General features: G+C 45.0%; 1 protein-coding gene across 1 annotated transcript in view; it reads right to left on the bottom strand.

Moving 5' to 3' along the window:
* Window positions 1–16357, bottom strand: part of LOC130380927 (inactive dipeptidyl peptidase 10-like) — a 206091-nt gene that overhangs the window by 125142 nt on the left and 64592 nt on the right. Inside the window, exon 9 of the mRNA XM_056588357.1 lies at window positions 7241–7395. Within this exon, the coding sequence (XP_056444332.1) occupies window positions 7241–7395 (155 nt within the window). The remainder of the gene's footprint in view (window positions 1–7240; window positions 7396–16357) is intronic.

Here is a 16357-nt window from a genome sequence, read left to right as displayed (position 1 = left end):
TTTGAAGGTACTTCAAATACAAAAACATTAAAGCTAATCAAATACCTTCAGAAAAATAAACTTCTCATGAAAAAAACAAAATGCCGCATTTGTCACCAGATGATGAAACGTTTAAAGAAGAATGGCCGGGATCATTACAGCTGGTAATGTATCGTCTTCTTCCTTATAGGCTAATATCATTTAAGTAGCCTGTAACTATCTGTACATTTAGCCTGCTTGCCTACAAGCACAATTGACTAGCAGTTTTGCGTTCAAACATGCATCATTTATAACCCCTTTCCATCAGCCATTATACGGGATGCAAAATGTAGGCTACTGTACAAAGTTCATAGTGATTGATGCACAATAATGGTATTTTTTAAGCTGCATCAATAGCCTGTTTACCAATTAATAACTTAACCAATTAAACAACACTGTGAACTTTTGTAAGGATATGCCAGAGAGAAATGCACTGAGGGACCCAGACTGTGAAAACAATTAGGGACTTATTTTTTCAAGAAATCCAGACTTTCGCTCATTCAGTGGATGCCGTTCATTTATCGGTAAATCATTTTTGAGTAATAAATTGTTGAGCGAAATGTATAAATATGTCCTCAGTTGAATGTATATATATATAGTGTCTATTCTGTACCCAAGTTCACAGAAGGGATGCAGTGTAATTATTGTACCGCTGTGGAGCGCTATGCAAGGACGCAGACTTCATATGTTAATGAGGGTGTGTTCACATGACGCACATGTTCAAGATGTTTAACGTAGTTCTAAGTGAGCTCGGCTGAGCTATATATTACGTGAGAGATAATGCCCGACGAGGTGTCCATTACCAGGAATTAATGGATGACACAGAGGAGTGAACTGGTTGCCTCCACGAAGTCCAACAAAAATCCATAACTCAAGCGCACACATACACAAATGCACCAGAGAATGGAAGGAGGGGAACAGAGTTGGTTTAGGTTTGTTTGCACGATGGAAAGCCCTAGTTATTTTTTATCTGTTTAACAGCTCACAGTCCTGCTGTGGAAGCATCTAACCAGATAACACAGACTCTGTTGGAATATCTACAGCCTTTTTTATTTCATTCCACTAAAATGGCTGCTGTTTAAACGACCTTGCCAGCTCTCCACAGAAAGGGATTGAGGACAGTATTTGAGTATTGAATCTCCTTTTAATCAATCAAAAACACACTTAGAAAAAGCTTGAGACAAGAAAATATACGACAACGACACACACATATGCAGACAAACATATGCGACAACGATTTGCCAACGCGAACAATGCATTGTACCAAAAATGGGCCTATATACATTCGATGTTCAACATTTCTGTTGTAAAGTGTCGTAAGGTCGTTCAAATCCCACAAACCCATATATAGACAGACACACACACACATACACTCAAACACACAATCGCTCACAAGGTACACACACACATGTTATGAGTGTCATCCATACATAATATATTTTATGGGGGGGCCCTCATAGTCAAATCTGATTGGTCAGACCAGACCGATCGGACCAGACAGACGATCAAATCATATAAGATATACAGTATGTTTACATATGCGTATGTAACACATCGATAGTAACCACTGTTTTTGATTGTGGAATTACGCCAGCTCGGCATTCCAGCTTTTACAACCCGGAAGAACGTATGGTGATGTCATGTCTCATTAAGTTAGATGCAAAAAGACAACATTTTGGAAAGAGGAACACAAATCTGTGACTTTTACTATGCTGTTACAAAACAAGCATGCTAAGATGGCGCTGCAGGCGCTCAGACAACTCATTTTTGAAGGTACTTCAAATACAAAAACATTAAAGCTAATCAAATACCTTCAGAAAAATAAACTTCTCATGAAAAAAACAAAATGCCGCATTTGTCACCAGATGATGAAACGTTTAAAGAAGAATGGCCGGGATCATTACAGCTGGTAATGTATCGTCTTCTTCCTTATAGGCTAATATCATTTAAGTAGCCTGTAACTATCTGTACATTTAGCCTGCTTGCCTACAAGCACAATTGACTAGCAGTTTTGCGTTCAAACATGCATCATTTATAACCCCTTTCCATCAGCCATTATACGGGATGCAAAATGTAGGCTACTGTACAAAGTTCATAGTGATTGATGCACAATAATGGTATTTTTTAAGCTGCATCAATAGCCTGTTTACCAATTAATAACTTAACCAATTAAACAACACTGTGAACTTTTGTAAGGATATGCCAGAGAGAAATGCACTGAGGGACCCAGACTGTGAAAACAATTAGGGACTTATTTTTTCAAGAAGTCCAGACTTTCGCTCATTCAGTGGATGCCGTTCATTTATCGGTAAATCATTTTTGAGTAATAAATTGTTGAGCGAAATGTATAAATATGTCCTCAGTTGAATGTATATATATATAGTGTCTATTCTGTACCCAAGTTCACAGAAGGGATGCAGTGTAATTATTGTACCGCTGTGGAGCGCTATGCAAGGACGCAGACTTCATATGTTAATGAGGGTGTGTTCACATGACGCACATGTTCAAGATGTTTAACGTAGTTCTAAGTGAGCTCGGCTGAGCTATATATTACGTGAGAGATAATGCCCGACGAGGTGTCCATTACCAGGAATTAATGGATGACACAGAGGAGTGAACTGGTTGCCTCCACGAAGTCCAACAAAAATCCATAACTCAAGCGCACACATACACAAATGCACCAGAGAATGGAAGGAGGGGAACAGAGTTGGTTTAGGTTTGTTTGCACGATGGAAAGCCCTAGTTATTTTTTATCTGTTTAACAGCTCACAGTCCTGCTGTGGAAGCATCTAACCAGATAACACAGACTCTGTTGGAATATCTACAGCCTTTTTTATTTCATTCCACTAAAATGGCTGCTGTTTAAACGACCTTGCCAGCTCTCCACAGAAAGGGATTGAGGACAGTATTTGAGTATTGAATCTCCTTTTAATCAATCAAAAACACACTTAGAAAAAGCTTGAGACAAGAAAATATACGACAACGACACACACATATGCAGACAAACATATGCGACAACGATTTGCCAACGCGAACAATGCATTGTACCAAAAATGGGCCTATATACATTCGATGTTCAACATTTCTGTTGTAAAGTGTCGTAAGGTCGTTCAAATCCCACAAACCCATATATAGACAGACACACACACACATACACTCAAACACACAATCGCTCACAAGGTACACACACACATGTTATGAGTGTCATCCATACATAATATATTTTATGGGGGGGCCCTCATAGTCAAATCTGATTGGTCAGACCAGACCGATCGGACCAGACAGACGATCAAATCATATAAGATATACAGTATGTTTACATATGCGTATGTAACACATCGATAGTAACCACTGTTTTTGATTGTGGAATTACGCCAGCTCGGCATTCCAGCTTTTACAACCCGGAAGAACGTATGGTGATGTCATGTCTCATTAAGTTAGATGCAAAAAGACAACATTTTGGAAAGAGGAACACAAATCTGTGACTTTTACTATGCTGTTACAAAACAAGCATGCTAAGATGGCGCTGCAGGCGCTCAGACAACTCATTTTTGAAGGTACTTCAAATACAAAAACATTAAAGCTAATCAAATACCTTCAGAAAAATAAACTTCTCATGAAAAAAACAAAATGCCGCATTTGTCACCAGATGATGAAACGTTTAAAGAAGAATGGCCGGGATCATTACAGCTGGTAATGTATCGTCTTCTTCCTTATAGGCTAATATCATTTAAGTAGCCTGTAACTATCTGTACATTTAGCCTGCTTGCCTACAAGCACAATTGACTAGCAGTTTTGTGTTCAAACATGCATAATTTATAACCCCTTTCCATCAGCCATTATACGGGATGCAAAATGTAGGCTACTGTACAAAGTTCATAGTGATTGATGCACAATAATGGTATTTTTTAAGCTGCATCAATAGCCTGTTTACCAATTAATAACTTAACCAATTAAACAATACTGTGAACTTTTGTAAGGATATGCCAGAGAGCAATGCACTGAGGGACCCAGACTGTGAAAACAATTAGGGACTTATTTTTTCAAGAAGTCCAGACTTTCGCTCATTCAGTGGATGCCGTTCATTTATCGGTAAATCATTTTTGAGTAATAAATTGTTGAGCGAAATGTATAAATATGTCCTCAGTTGAATGTATATATATATAGTGTCTATTCTGTACCCAAGTTCACAGAAGGGATGCAGTGTAATTATTGTACCGCTGTGGAGCGCTATGCAAGGACGCAGACTTCATATGTTAATGAGGGTGTGTTCACATGACGCACATGTTCAAGATGTTTAACGTAGTTCTAAGTGAGCTCGGCTGAGCTATATATTACGTGAGAGATAATGCCCGACGAGGTGTCCATTACCAGGAATTAATGGATGACACAGAGGAGTGAACTGGTTGCCTCCACGAAGTCCAACAAAAATCCATAACTCAAGCGCACACATACACAAATGCACCAGAGAATGGAAGGAGGGGAACAGAGATGGTTTAGGTTTGTTTGCACGATGGAAAGCCCTAGTTATTTTTTATCTGTTCAACAGCTCACAGTCCTGCTGTGGAAGCATCTAACCAGATAACACAGACTCTGTTGGAATATCTACAGCCTTTTTATTTCATTCCACTAAAATGGCTGCTGTTTAAACGACCTTGCCAGCTCTCCACAGAAAGGGATTGAGGACAGTATTTGAGTATTGAATCTCCTTTAAATCAATCAAAAACACACTTAGAAAAAGCTTGAGACAAGAAAATATACGACAACGACACACACATATGCAGACAAACATATGCGACAACGATTTGCCAACGCGAACAATGCATTGTACCAAAAATGGGCCTATATACATTCGATGTTTAACATTTCTGTTGTAAAGTGTCGTAAGGTCGTTCAAATCCCACAAACCCATATATAGACAGACACACACACACACACACACACATACACTCAAACACACAATCACTCACAAGGTACACACACACATGTTATGAGTGTCATCCATACATATATAATATATTTTATGGGGGGGCCCTCATAGTCAAATCTGATTGGTCAGACCAGACCGATCGGACCAGACAGACGATCAAATCATATAAGATATACAGTATGTTTACATATGCGGGTCCATGATGCCTTTTTTATGATGACTTTTTGCGTGGTTTCAACGCTTCAATATAATCACTTGTCACATCAGGGTTTCCACAGCGGTCTCAAGGCGCTGAAGGAACGACCGCTCTAAAGACTTTCACGGTATAACCACAATGTGTGTCCCCCTTCATGCCAGCATCTGCATTCAGTTAGAATATATAATCTACTATTAGAATTATACTCTAATATAGCATGGTATAATACAGCGTCATTATAGTGGTGATATCATGCTTTTCCGACTTTTCCCTTTGCTTTAGACGTTATATGATGTATACATGTTTTAGTCTGAGCCAGGGGGAGAATTCGCGCCAAACGAGAACGCCCCACAAAAAGTGTGTGAAACAGCTTTTTTGCACTCAAACTTTACTTCTGTAATTGTGTGACGTCAGACTGTGCAGTGGGAAGGGCTGAAGTGCAGAAATCCTGCCTCCTTCTTACATACAGGCGTGTAACCATAATCAAATGTGATTATGCAATTATTAACCCTGAAAAAGTGTGATATGGGATCTTCAATATAATACTAGAGCTGTCAGTTAAACGCGTTATTAACGGCGTTAACGCAAACCAATTTTAACAGCGTTATTTTTTTATCGCGCGATTAACGCAATTATTATATTTAAAAAAAAAACAACTTTTTTTTCTTTGGCTCAAAACAAAGAAGCAGTAGCCTGACTGCTATGTTCAAATGACATTTGTTCAAAGCAGTCGTTTAATTGCACTATAGGCTCTTTTTTTGTATCGTCCTGTTTTGATCAGTATATGCCAATGTTGTTATCAATAAAAAATCCTTTGCACAAGGCAAGCCGATGCACTTCACCATGTTGATAAGAGAATTAAAATGAGAAGAATTATGGGACAAAAAAATCAAGGGATATTTAGCATAGAAAAATAATTAGTGATTAATTGCGATTAATCGTGAGTTAACTATGACATTAATGGGATTAATCACGATTAAATATTTTAATCGCTTGACAGCTCTATATAATACATTTATGAATGTATTATTCACTTCCCATCACAACCCCCTCCATAAAGACTGTGTTTCACCACGACTTCCCAGAATCCTTTGCTCCAGTGTGAGTGGTACAACATGACTTTGTTTGGATCGGGGTTTGGAAATGCTGCCAAACCTTCTACGTTTTACCACCTGAGGTTGTGTATCTAGAATGTGTCTATAGTGTGCTCTAAATTGACAATAAACTGATTGGATCATGTCACTATCATTACATAAAGGGGTTATCAATGTCATGGTCTGTGTCGTGTTTTGGTGTGTTTCCCTGTGTTTCCCTCCTGTGTTGATTACTGCTCCCTCCCCTAATGTGTCTCAGCTGTTCCTCGTTGCGTGTCTTGTGTTTGTTACTTAAGCCCTTGTCTTTCCTTTGTTCCTCGTGCTGTCATTGTGGTTTGTTGGTCCTGCGTGTTCTCTGTAGTTACCTGTGTTCCCTTGCTCCTTGCCTTAGCCTTTTGGCAGAAATAAAGTGCAGTTCTTCCCTACCCGTCTGCATCTGGGTCCTACCTGCCTGCCTGCACCCACAACCTTAACAATCAAACAAACATTGAGGACATTTATGGAAGGCAAAACCTAGCACAGAAAATAGCACACAGAAGACTGAGTCTTTGAAGCCGAACAATCACTCATTTGGCAACTCAACTATTATATTATATAGATAATGATAGTGTTGGCCATTTCGTGGACAGTTTTATCCAGGGAAGCTTAAAGGTGACATATTATACCACACGGTGAGAGTTTGATTAGCAGTTACAAGCCGTTTTGAAAATCTGCCTCTTCTGACTTCACAAATGTGCGGGTCCACCTAGATGTATGAGGATATATGAGCAACGTTTGCTACAGTCCAGTAGGTGGGCTGGTAGACTGATCTATCTAGCACACATCTATGGGGACACCCCCACTTGTGATGTCAGAAGAGGCCGATTTTCAAAACGGCTTGTAACGGCTTATCACACTCACACCTAGTTTTATAATCTGTCACCTTTAATTCGTCCGCTACATTGCTGACTGGACACTTATAAACTCCATTTCCCAAGATGCTCTGATGAGGTGTACACCTACCATGGGGTATGGGTAGTGTAGTCCCTGTGGGTATGTGCTGCCGGTGAACTGGGGCAGGGCCATGTTGGGCACCAGGGTGTCGTTGATGGTGAGGAAGGCCAGCCTCTCTCCGTCAGGCGACCACCAGTAGGCCAGGTGGGACTTAAGGATCTCCTCTGGATCACCGCATAATCAGAATCAGAGTTACTTTTATTACATCTTAATCTTGTATACAAGGACACAAGAGCACAATTTTTAGGCTGAGTTCCTCAACAGCCACATAGCAGCAACAATACAAGATCAAGTAAATAAAGATAATAAAAAATATAAATATGTACAATATGTAGCAGCATAGATACAAAAATAAATAATAATAATAAAATATAAAGTAAAAAAACTGTTGTAATACGTAATAATAAGTAATGAGGTGTAGTAAAGTGTAAAGTGTTCAAATGTTAGAGGTACCTGCCATGGTTTAGTCTTTGGTGCAAAAATGCTGTGCAAATTGCATAAGAATAAGTAGTTAAATAGTGTGTTGTTTTAGTGTGTGCAGGGCTGGTTTGGGGGATTAGAAACATTGATCAGTATAAATGTATCTATACATTTCTATTTATAGTTATATATTTAAGTACCCGGAGTGGAATGGCTCATTATTTTTTACATGGGTGAGATTCAAATGGCCCCCTAGCTACAGTCTATGGCCAAAGCTCAGTTATATTAATATTGGATAACTTTTAACGAAATAAAACGGGACCTCTCAAATACATGATATCGAAAGTCACTTGTCACTGAGATCGTAACCAAACGAGGAAATTCTTATCGTCTTCGTGTGTGTGTGTGTGTGTGTGTGTGTGTGTGTGTGTGTGTGTGTGTGTGTGTGTGTGTGTGTGTGTGTGTGTGTGTGTGTGTGTGTGTGTGTGTGTCCATAAAAGCGTGTGTCTCCGTAAGTGTATGCAAGTTTGTGTGTCTCTGTCTATGTGTGTGTGTGTGTGTGTGTGTGTGTGTGCGTGTGTTTGTGTGTGTATGTGTGTGTGTGTGTGTGTGTGTGTGTGTGTGTGTGTGTGTGTGTGTGTGTGTGTGTGTGTGTGTTTGTGCTTCTCTATGTGTGTGTGTGTGTGTGTGTGTGTGTGTGTGTGTGTGTGTGTGTGTGAGACCATGGGGACCCCAACACCTACGCTGATGAAGTGAGGTGTTGCCATCGTTAACGCCGTTGTAACTGCCATCGTTAATGCAGCAGAGAAAGATATACTTAGACATTGGTACCTAACATGTGCCTAGTCACAGTGCTACGGATCGCCTTCAAACAAGCCCTTGCCAGTGGCCGCATCTACAAACAACTGAGGCAAACCCATGATCCCGTCCCGCAACCGCCCCGCAACCGCCAACCGCCATCGGACGGTGAAGACCTCCCTGTGGATTTTAACAACTACGTGCGCCAACTTCAATGCCATGAATGGACAATGTTCGAGATTCATGAAAGACAATTCAGGAAATCATTGGATACCAAACTACTCCAAGAAAGAGCGCACTTTGCCTGCTCCGGCGATCCAGCGAAGTGGAGTAAAGTGGCATCCATCCTAACCGGAGTATTCTTCCAAAACGGAATATTCCGCACAGGAAATATCAACGGGAAGGAGTTCGGATTACCACTCCTGAAATACGCAACACGGATTCTAAAGAAGTTTCCATTGACCGATAAACATCCAACGGAGTTGACACCGGCTTCCATTACTTCCTGGATTGAGAGACAGCTTATCTTCGTTAGAGACGTCATCCAACCATCACTCAGCAGAGGGGCAGCAGACGAACGCCACAAACGCCAAAGGAGAGTCAGCAGAGACAAACTGTCATACCTATGGCAGCACCGCAGGTCCAAAGCTATTGACATAATTGAAAATAATAGCATGTTTCCCTCCCCCCCGCCAACCGTCAATAATACGACTGACGTTTATAAGTACTATATGGCCAAATGTCAATCACCCCCGATACAAACGCTGACCCCGCCCCCTTGGTCCACAAACTTGGAGACGGTTATCCCGGATTATTATCCATCCACTGCTAAATTCACTTTTGAAGAAGTAGATAAAGTTATTTCCCACCTGCCCAATAACAGTGCCAGTGGATACGATGGGGTGACATATGAGACCATCAAAGCCAGAAAACCCCAGTCCACCCAAATACTAACATATTTATTTAACACCTGTTTGATTAATGGAAAGGTGCCAGGATCATGGAAGGGGGCCCTCATCCATAGAATACCTAAGAAAGACAATATTCCAAGCGACCCATCCACATGGAGAGACATCTCTCTCCTTCCCACTGTCTACAAAATCTTTATGAAATGTCTGCTTGGCCGCATCCTCCCATGGCTTGTGGACACAGGCATCCTCTCACCCAAACAAAAAGCTTACATAGCCAGACAGGGTATGAACGAGCATGTGTTCTGCCTTAAAACTGGAGTCGATGATTTTAAACATGAATCATCTAAACTTTTTACTGTATTCCTAGATTTTAGAGATGCCTTTGGAACACTATCCCACAAAATTATGCTGAATGCACTGAAGGAGATCCATCTACCTCAGCCCTCTGCAGACCTCATAACGGATGTATATAAGGGATCTTTTCTGCAGGTAATCTGTGGACACCAACTCACAGAGCCCATTCCGCTCCAGGTTGGAATTAAAACAGGCTGCCCTTGGAGTGCGGTGAACTTCATCCTTGCCATTAACCAGTGGCTCAAGTGGCTCGTTCAGTGTGCACCACCTGATATCAGATCCCCAAACCCTGTTCAGGGTTACGCTGATGATGTCGAGGTGTCCTCCAGAGACGAGAGTGTCATACATAACATGCTGGCCAGAACAGATGAATTTCTTCACTGGTCAAAGCTGGAGGTGAAGCACACCAAGTGTGCAGCTCTTTATGAGCGACGCAGTGGTGGCAACCGCTGGTATAAAGCCAAATCTGACAAACCGCCCTCCTTCACAATAATGGGGCAGCCTATCAGGGTCTACTCACGCCACGAGTCATACACCTATCTTGGCCATAACATCAACATTGCGGGTGAGTGGGGGGAGCAGGCACAGGAGCTATGTAGTGCCTATAAGAACAGAATCGATCTAATTGATTCCTCCCCACTCCCTGTAGTCATGAAACTGGACGCTATCAGAGAGGTGGCCCTTGCAAAGGTTCAACACCTCTTTGCAAACGTTCACATCCTGCAAAATGTCTTACAAGACATGAACAATAAAACAGTCCAGGCTGTCCGAAAATGGCTAGGGCTGAACTCACACTCTACCCGGGACCTCATCTTCCTCTCACGTAAAGAGGGGGGGCTGGGTGTCCCAAACGTGGAATGGATATACACTGCTACCAGGCTGACACACCTCCTCAGCATGCTCAACAATGATGACGCTACTGTCAGAGAGCTTGCCAGAGCTTCCCTCATGCTGGACCTCAGGAAGAGGAAGGTCCCTCTGGCCAAAGCAGGCCAGGACAGCTTCTTAGGCTTTGGGAGGAAAAGCAGCGGGAAACTGGACACACAAGCTGCAGGCTTTGGAGTTTGGTCGGACTGGCCGGACCTAAATGATCTGTGCAACAGAATGTCAGTCAAACTGGAATGGACACAACACAACTCACACACAGCACCACAGGCATCTGATGCAGTTGTCACCGACCCTTCTGTAACCGCAGAGGCAACTGTATATCACAACGAGGCACAACACATACTACAGAACACTACAGCAAGGAGATTCCTTCTCAACATAAAACAAACAGAGACCAAACAACACTGGACTGGACTTAGAATGCAGGGAAAGCTAGCATGCCTAGACTTTGCCGACCACTATGCTTCTGTTGGGCAAAATAACCTGCTGAGCACATATAAATATAGCTAACTCCCACCCTAGCTTGAGGAGCACAACACATGGCAGTCACGTTACAATATAGTCAGCTTTTAACACATAACACAAACATGATAATATAGTCAGGTCAAGGCCAGAGCCAAGGCCCCATTTCCCAAGCAGGCAAATGGTAGACACTAACGGGAGAGCCACATTAATTCATCACACAAGAGATACTTCGAGCACACAAGAGATACTTCGAGAACAAAGGAGACACTGAGGAGCTCTTCCCCGTTAGTAGGAACACAAGAAGATACACTTGCATACACCAGGGCCTGAGAGCCAAGGTCAAGCAAAAACACACAGAACCACACACACCTCATCGAGAGGAGGATACAGTATAAAACTGTATCACACAGGGACTCATGACCACCTTCTTCTGAAGCAGACCTTCCACGGAGGCGAAGCTCTGGACGAACCATCAGCGCTGATTAGGGACTTAGACATATTCGATTTCTCACGCTTTATGACTCTGTATAACCGTTGCCACTTTACTTAATAAATCCAAGGTCCTCGTGCCGATAGACTTTATTACCTCTCCGTCTCATTTTATCTGATCCAGTAACTAGACAGACCGTTTTTCCCTTCAATTTGGTGACCCCGACGTGATTTTTTCTGAATTGAACACGCAACTGGGAAACGAGAGACGGAGAGCGGCACGACCTCGGGACCCCGGAGCACCGGACCGATTCCTGCAGTCTCACCTCGCGGCCCGCCCAACAAAAGGTAGGCAGAACCTGTTGATAAAATCCAAACTCTGCATAGTTATATAGGAACCACATTAGGAGGTGAGACTGTGAGAGCGGTTCGCTACGGGATATCTCGTGGGGACGAATAGAGTTGCATTCCAGCATTTCCCCATAAACCCGATTAACCCTGAACGCGTGACACATCGAATATCGGCTCGTTGCATGGTGAAAGAATACCGACGAGACCATAGGGCCTATAAGAATCGGTCATAGTGATACGAGACTACCGATGGCCAAGTAATGGATGTGTAATAAATACACCAGTGTATCAAGAGGGTTAGAGGCCCCACCTGTGTATCAAGAGGGTTAGAGGCCCCACCAGTGTATCAAGAGGGTTAGAGGCCCCACCTGTGTATCAAGAGGGTTAGAGGCCCCACCAGTGTATCAAGAGGGTTAGAGGCCCCACCTGTGTATCAAGAGGGTTAGAGGCCCCACCAGTGTATCAAGAGGGTTAGAGGCCCCACCTGTGTATCAAGAGGGTTAGAGGCCCCACCAGTGTATCAAGAGGGTTAGAGGCCCCACCTGTGTATCAAGAGGGTTAGAGGCCCCACCAGTGTATCAAGAGGGTTAGAGGCCCCACCTGTGTATCAAGAGGGTTAGAGGCCCCACCAGTGTATCAAGAGGGTTAGAGGCCCCACCTGTGTATCAAGAGGGTTAGAGGCCCCACCAGTGTATCAAGAGGGTTAGAGGCCCCACCTGTGTATCAAGAGGGTTAGAGGCCCCACCAGTGTATCAAGAGGGTTAGAGGCCCCACCTGTGTATCAAGAGGGTTAGAGGCCCCACCAGTGTATCAAGAGGGTTAAAGGCCCCACCTGTGTATCAAGAGGGTTCGAGGCCCCACCAGTGTATCAAGAGGGTTAGAGGCCCCACCTGTGTATCAAGAGGGTTAGAGTCCCCCTCTTTGTTTGTGTATTAAATAATTCTATGTGGTAAGAAGGTTAGAGATAAACTAGGCTTGTTGCGTGGTGAAAGAACACCCTCGAGGCCTAAGGCTCGCCGCCCTTGATAAGTGAATCTGAGGTGCCTGAAGAAGCACAACGCACATTTCTTGACCATATATTCATAGCATATGCGGGGACTGACGGACAGACACCTGAACTGACGCAGACTAGGGATAGCAGAGACCTCTCACCCCCACCTTCACGACCAGAGAGCAAGTGCGTGTGTATGGAGTCGAGAACGAGAGTCAGCGTGGGTGGAAGAATAGGAGAGCATGGGTGAAAGGGAGACAGAGTGAGAAAGACTGTGTGCGTCTCTGTGCGCGTGTACGCAAGAGTTGATATGTTTCTGTGTGTGTGTGTGTGTGTGTGTAAGAGGCCCAGAGAGAGAGTGACGAAGTGGCTGTGTGTGTGTGTGTGTAAGAGGCCCAGAGAGAAAGCGACGAAGTGGATGTGTGTGTGTGTGTAAGAGGCCCAGAGAGAGAGAAAGAAAGAGAACGAGCGTATTTGTGAGCCGGTTAAATATAGAAATAAATCAATTAATGATAACCCGGCTATGTGTGCAACGCTTGCCTGCTTTGTTATGCCCAACGCTATTTTGCCGTGTCTGATGATTGTGGGTGCGGGACACAGAATGAGAAGTCTGTTGATATGTGTCTGTGTACGTCTGCGCGAAAGAGAGAATCTGTGAGTGAATCAGTGAGTGTATGCGTGGTCCGCTCTATCTTCGCCCGTTAAAACGGGTAAAGGAAAGAATAGATAGATTGATAATAATGAATAATGTCTCTCTGACGTATTGCTTCGGTCTATGGCTTAACCTGCGGAAATAGATAAATTGACAATGATAGATAACCTTTTACTGTGTTGCTTCAAGTTACTGTTTGACCCGTTAAAACTAAAACCTAGATAAGTTGACAAGGATAAATGATATCTCTTTTACTGTGTTTCTTTGAATTACTGCTGGACCTGTCGCATAGATAAACTACGATACTAAACCACATCTCTTTGCCGCGTTGGTTGACTGTTTAGTCTGTTGAAGCAGATTAATCAATAAGGATAGATAACGATTATTGGCTATACGGAATATCTGGATGTATTGAATAACGTCTCTAGGCCTTGTTGTTGTTTTTTGCTTCCCCCCCCCCTGTTTTTTCCTCCTTTTTTCTCGTTCTCCTCCTCCAAGAGTGACAAGGGTTACCCCCTAGTCTCTCATCCGCTCTTGTGTGTTAAGACAGGTCACACAGAGTTATAGCACCACGGCCGCCATTTTTTGAGTTCTCTCACTCAGTCCCAAGCCACACCTCCCCCTCCGCCAAATCTAGACCACTCCAGCCCTACCCTTCCTCAACTACACCGCCCCCTACTGGACCACTCCGACTCTGCCCTTCCTCAACTACAGCGCCCCCTGCTGGACCACCCCAACCCTACCCTTCCCCAACTACACCGCCCCCGCTGGACCACTCCAACTCTGCCCTTCCCCAACTACACCGCTCCCTACTGGACAGCATCAATACCAATCCAACCCCGACTCTCGATCACCCCCTGTTAGAAGAATTATCCCAGTTACTAATAAAGCTAAAAAGACAAACCTCCCCGCACTCGGCCTTCAGTGCAAAGGCGTCCACAACCCCGACCACCCCCATACCAGGCTGCTGTAAGAAGAAGCGGCGAACACGCCCACCATGTCGGACGAGCGACGAAGAGCCCCCGGAGAGGATTGGCAAGACGAACCCCAGAGAAGCGAAGACAGAGAGCGATTCTCAGCCTCCCGGCCAGCTGACAGCCACTCACCCCCACCCTCCCCGGAGAGGGCTCACCTACCCATGCCGAGATTGTTCTGTCCCCTAGAATCGACAACACCAGTTCAGTCCCAGCCAAAAGCCCCCGCCTCATACACCCCACCTTCCCCATTAATGACCCCCTCCCAGTTCAGCCCTGACCCAGATCACTTAAGGGACCCCCGTACCAATAAGAGCGAGCCCCGCCGCCCCCGGCCAGGTATACAAGAGGCTTTTATGGCACCTCTATTGATAGATGCGGAGGGAAGAGCAGCATACACACCATGGAGCCACCGGGACATGGCCAACCTGGTCGCCCGCTTGCCAACGCTCACGGCAGGAGCCTCGGCCTGGATCAGAAGATTTGAAACTGAGACGTCTGGCGATCTCCTGACCCTGGGAGACATACGAGCCATCATCGGCAGGGCACATGGTGCCGGACGAATCATTGAACTGGAGACACTGACCAAGACTGAGGCCCTACCTGACAACACCCCCTTCGAAGCTTACCGAAACCTCTTCTGGGAGAGTCTCAGGGCGCTCTTCCCAGCCGACGCAGGCAGAGTGGGAATCTCCGGCCTGACCATCAAACCTGAAGAATCTATCTTTCAGTACATAGAAAGGGCTGAAGGATTGTGGACGGATAATAATGACTGTCCCCCACACAGTAGCAAACTGGCGACACAGACATTCCAGCGGGCAATAATACAGGGACTGCCACCCACGGTCCAGAGGAGACTGAAGACAGTGGTGGCACTGCACTCCAAGCCCCGGACGGAATGGGTGGCTCACCTTAATCACCACCACCGACTCGAGGAAGACAAACGACTTGAAAAGGATGATGATTACGAGGAATTGAAGAAGCAACTCATGAGGATGCAGATCAAGGAGCTAGCCGAGAAATCCCAGCTGCACAAAAGACCAAGGACGACATGGGGACCCATGAGTATGATGCCTGTAGCGGCCCCACTGCCGACACCCCCAACGCCCCCAGCCCCGACGCCTACCCCACCAATAACACCAGCACCAATGCCCCTATCATGCGCAATGTATCAGATACCGGCGTGTCAAGGGCCCCCGCCACCTGGATGGCTGCAGCCGGGATACCAACCCACCAATTACCCTGGGTACACAATGGCCGCCCCGGTGCCGGCGCCCGCACCACCCCTGTTACAATACCAGCAACCACCCAGCGCCGAGAACTGGACACCCTCCTCCTCAAGCTACAGCCAAGCCCAGGCCCCCGAAACCAGGTTACCACCACCAGAGCGAGCCCAGCCGAAAGCAGAAAGGATACGGACGCGAATCGGCGCCCCTGGCGCCAGCGCATTGGACCTGGCCTCCTTCCGGGTCAACCTATCGTCCCTGATAGACGGGGAGCCATACCCGAGGAGCATGAGCGACTTCCTGATATACCTTGGCGAGATGCAAGAACACGCCGGTCCTTATGAGAAGAGCTGCTGGATCGCACAAGGATGCACTCAGGACGAATCCGAAATCTACCGCTACTCCGATGGCAAACCGGCACTCAGCTCCCGAGCTCTCTCTCTCATGGCTCGGTCACACCACTCCCGCACCCACCAGGGCACCACCGCGACAATGGAGACAATCCGGCGAGACTGGTGGCACCCCGAAATGAAAGCCAGCATCCAGGAAGTGATCAAAGACTGTCACGCCTGCCAAATACACAACCCACGCCCAGCCCACATTCTCCCCCCAGGGGCCCGGTACTAGACCATTATGATGAAGCCCTCTTAGAATATGTACAGGCCCT

Source organism: Gadus chalcogrammus, chromosome 4, assembly GCF_026213295.1.
Source record: "Gadus chalcogrammus isolate NIFS_2021 chromosome 4, NIFS_Gcha_1.0, whole genome shotgun sequence".
Classification (NCBI taxonomy): domain Eukaryota; kingdom Metazoa; phylum Chordata; class Actinopteri; order Gadiformes; family Gadidae; genus Gadus; species Gadus chalcogrammus.
Note: the sequence above shows the minus strand (reverse complement) of the source record. Positions and strands in the feature narration are given on the sequence as shown.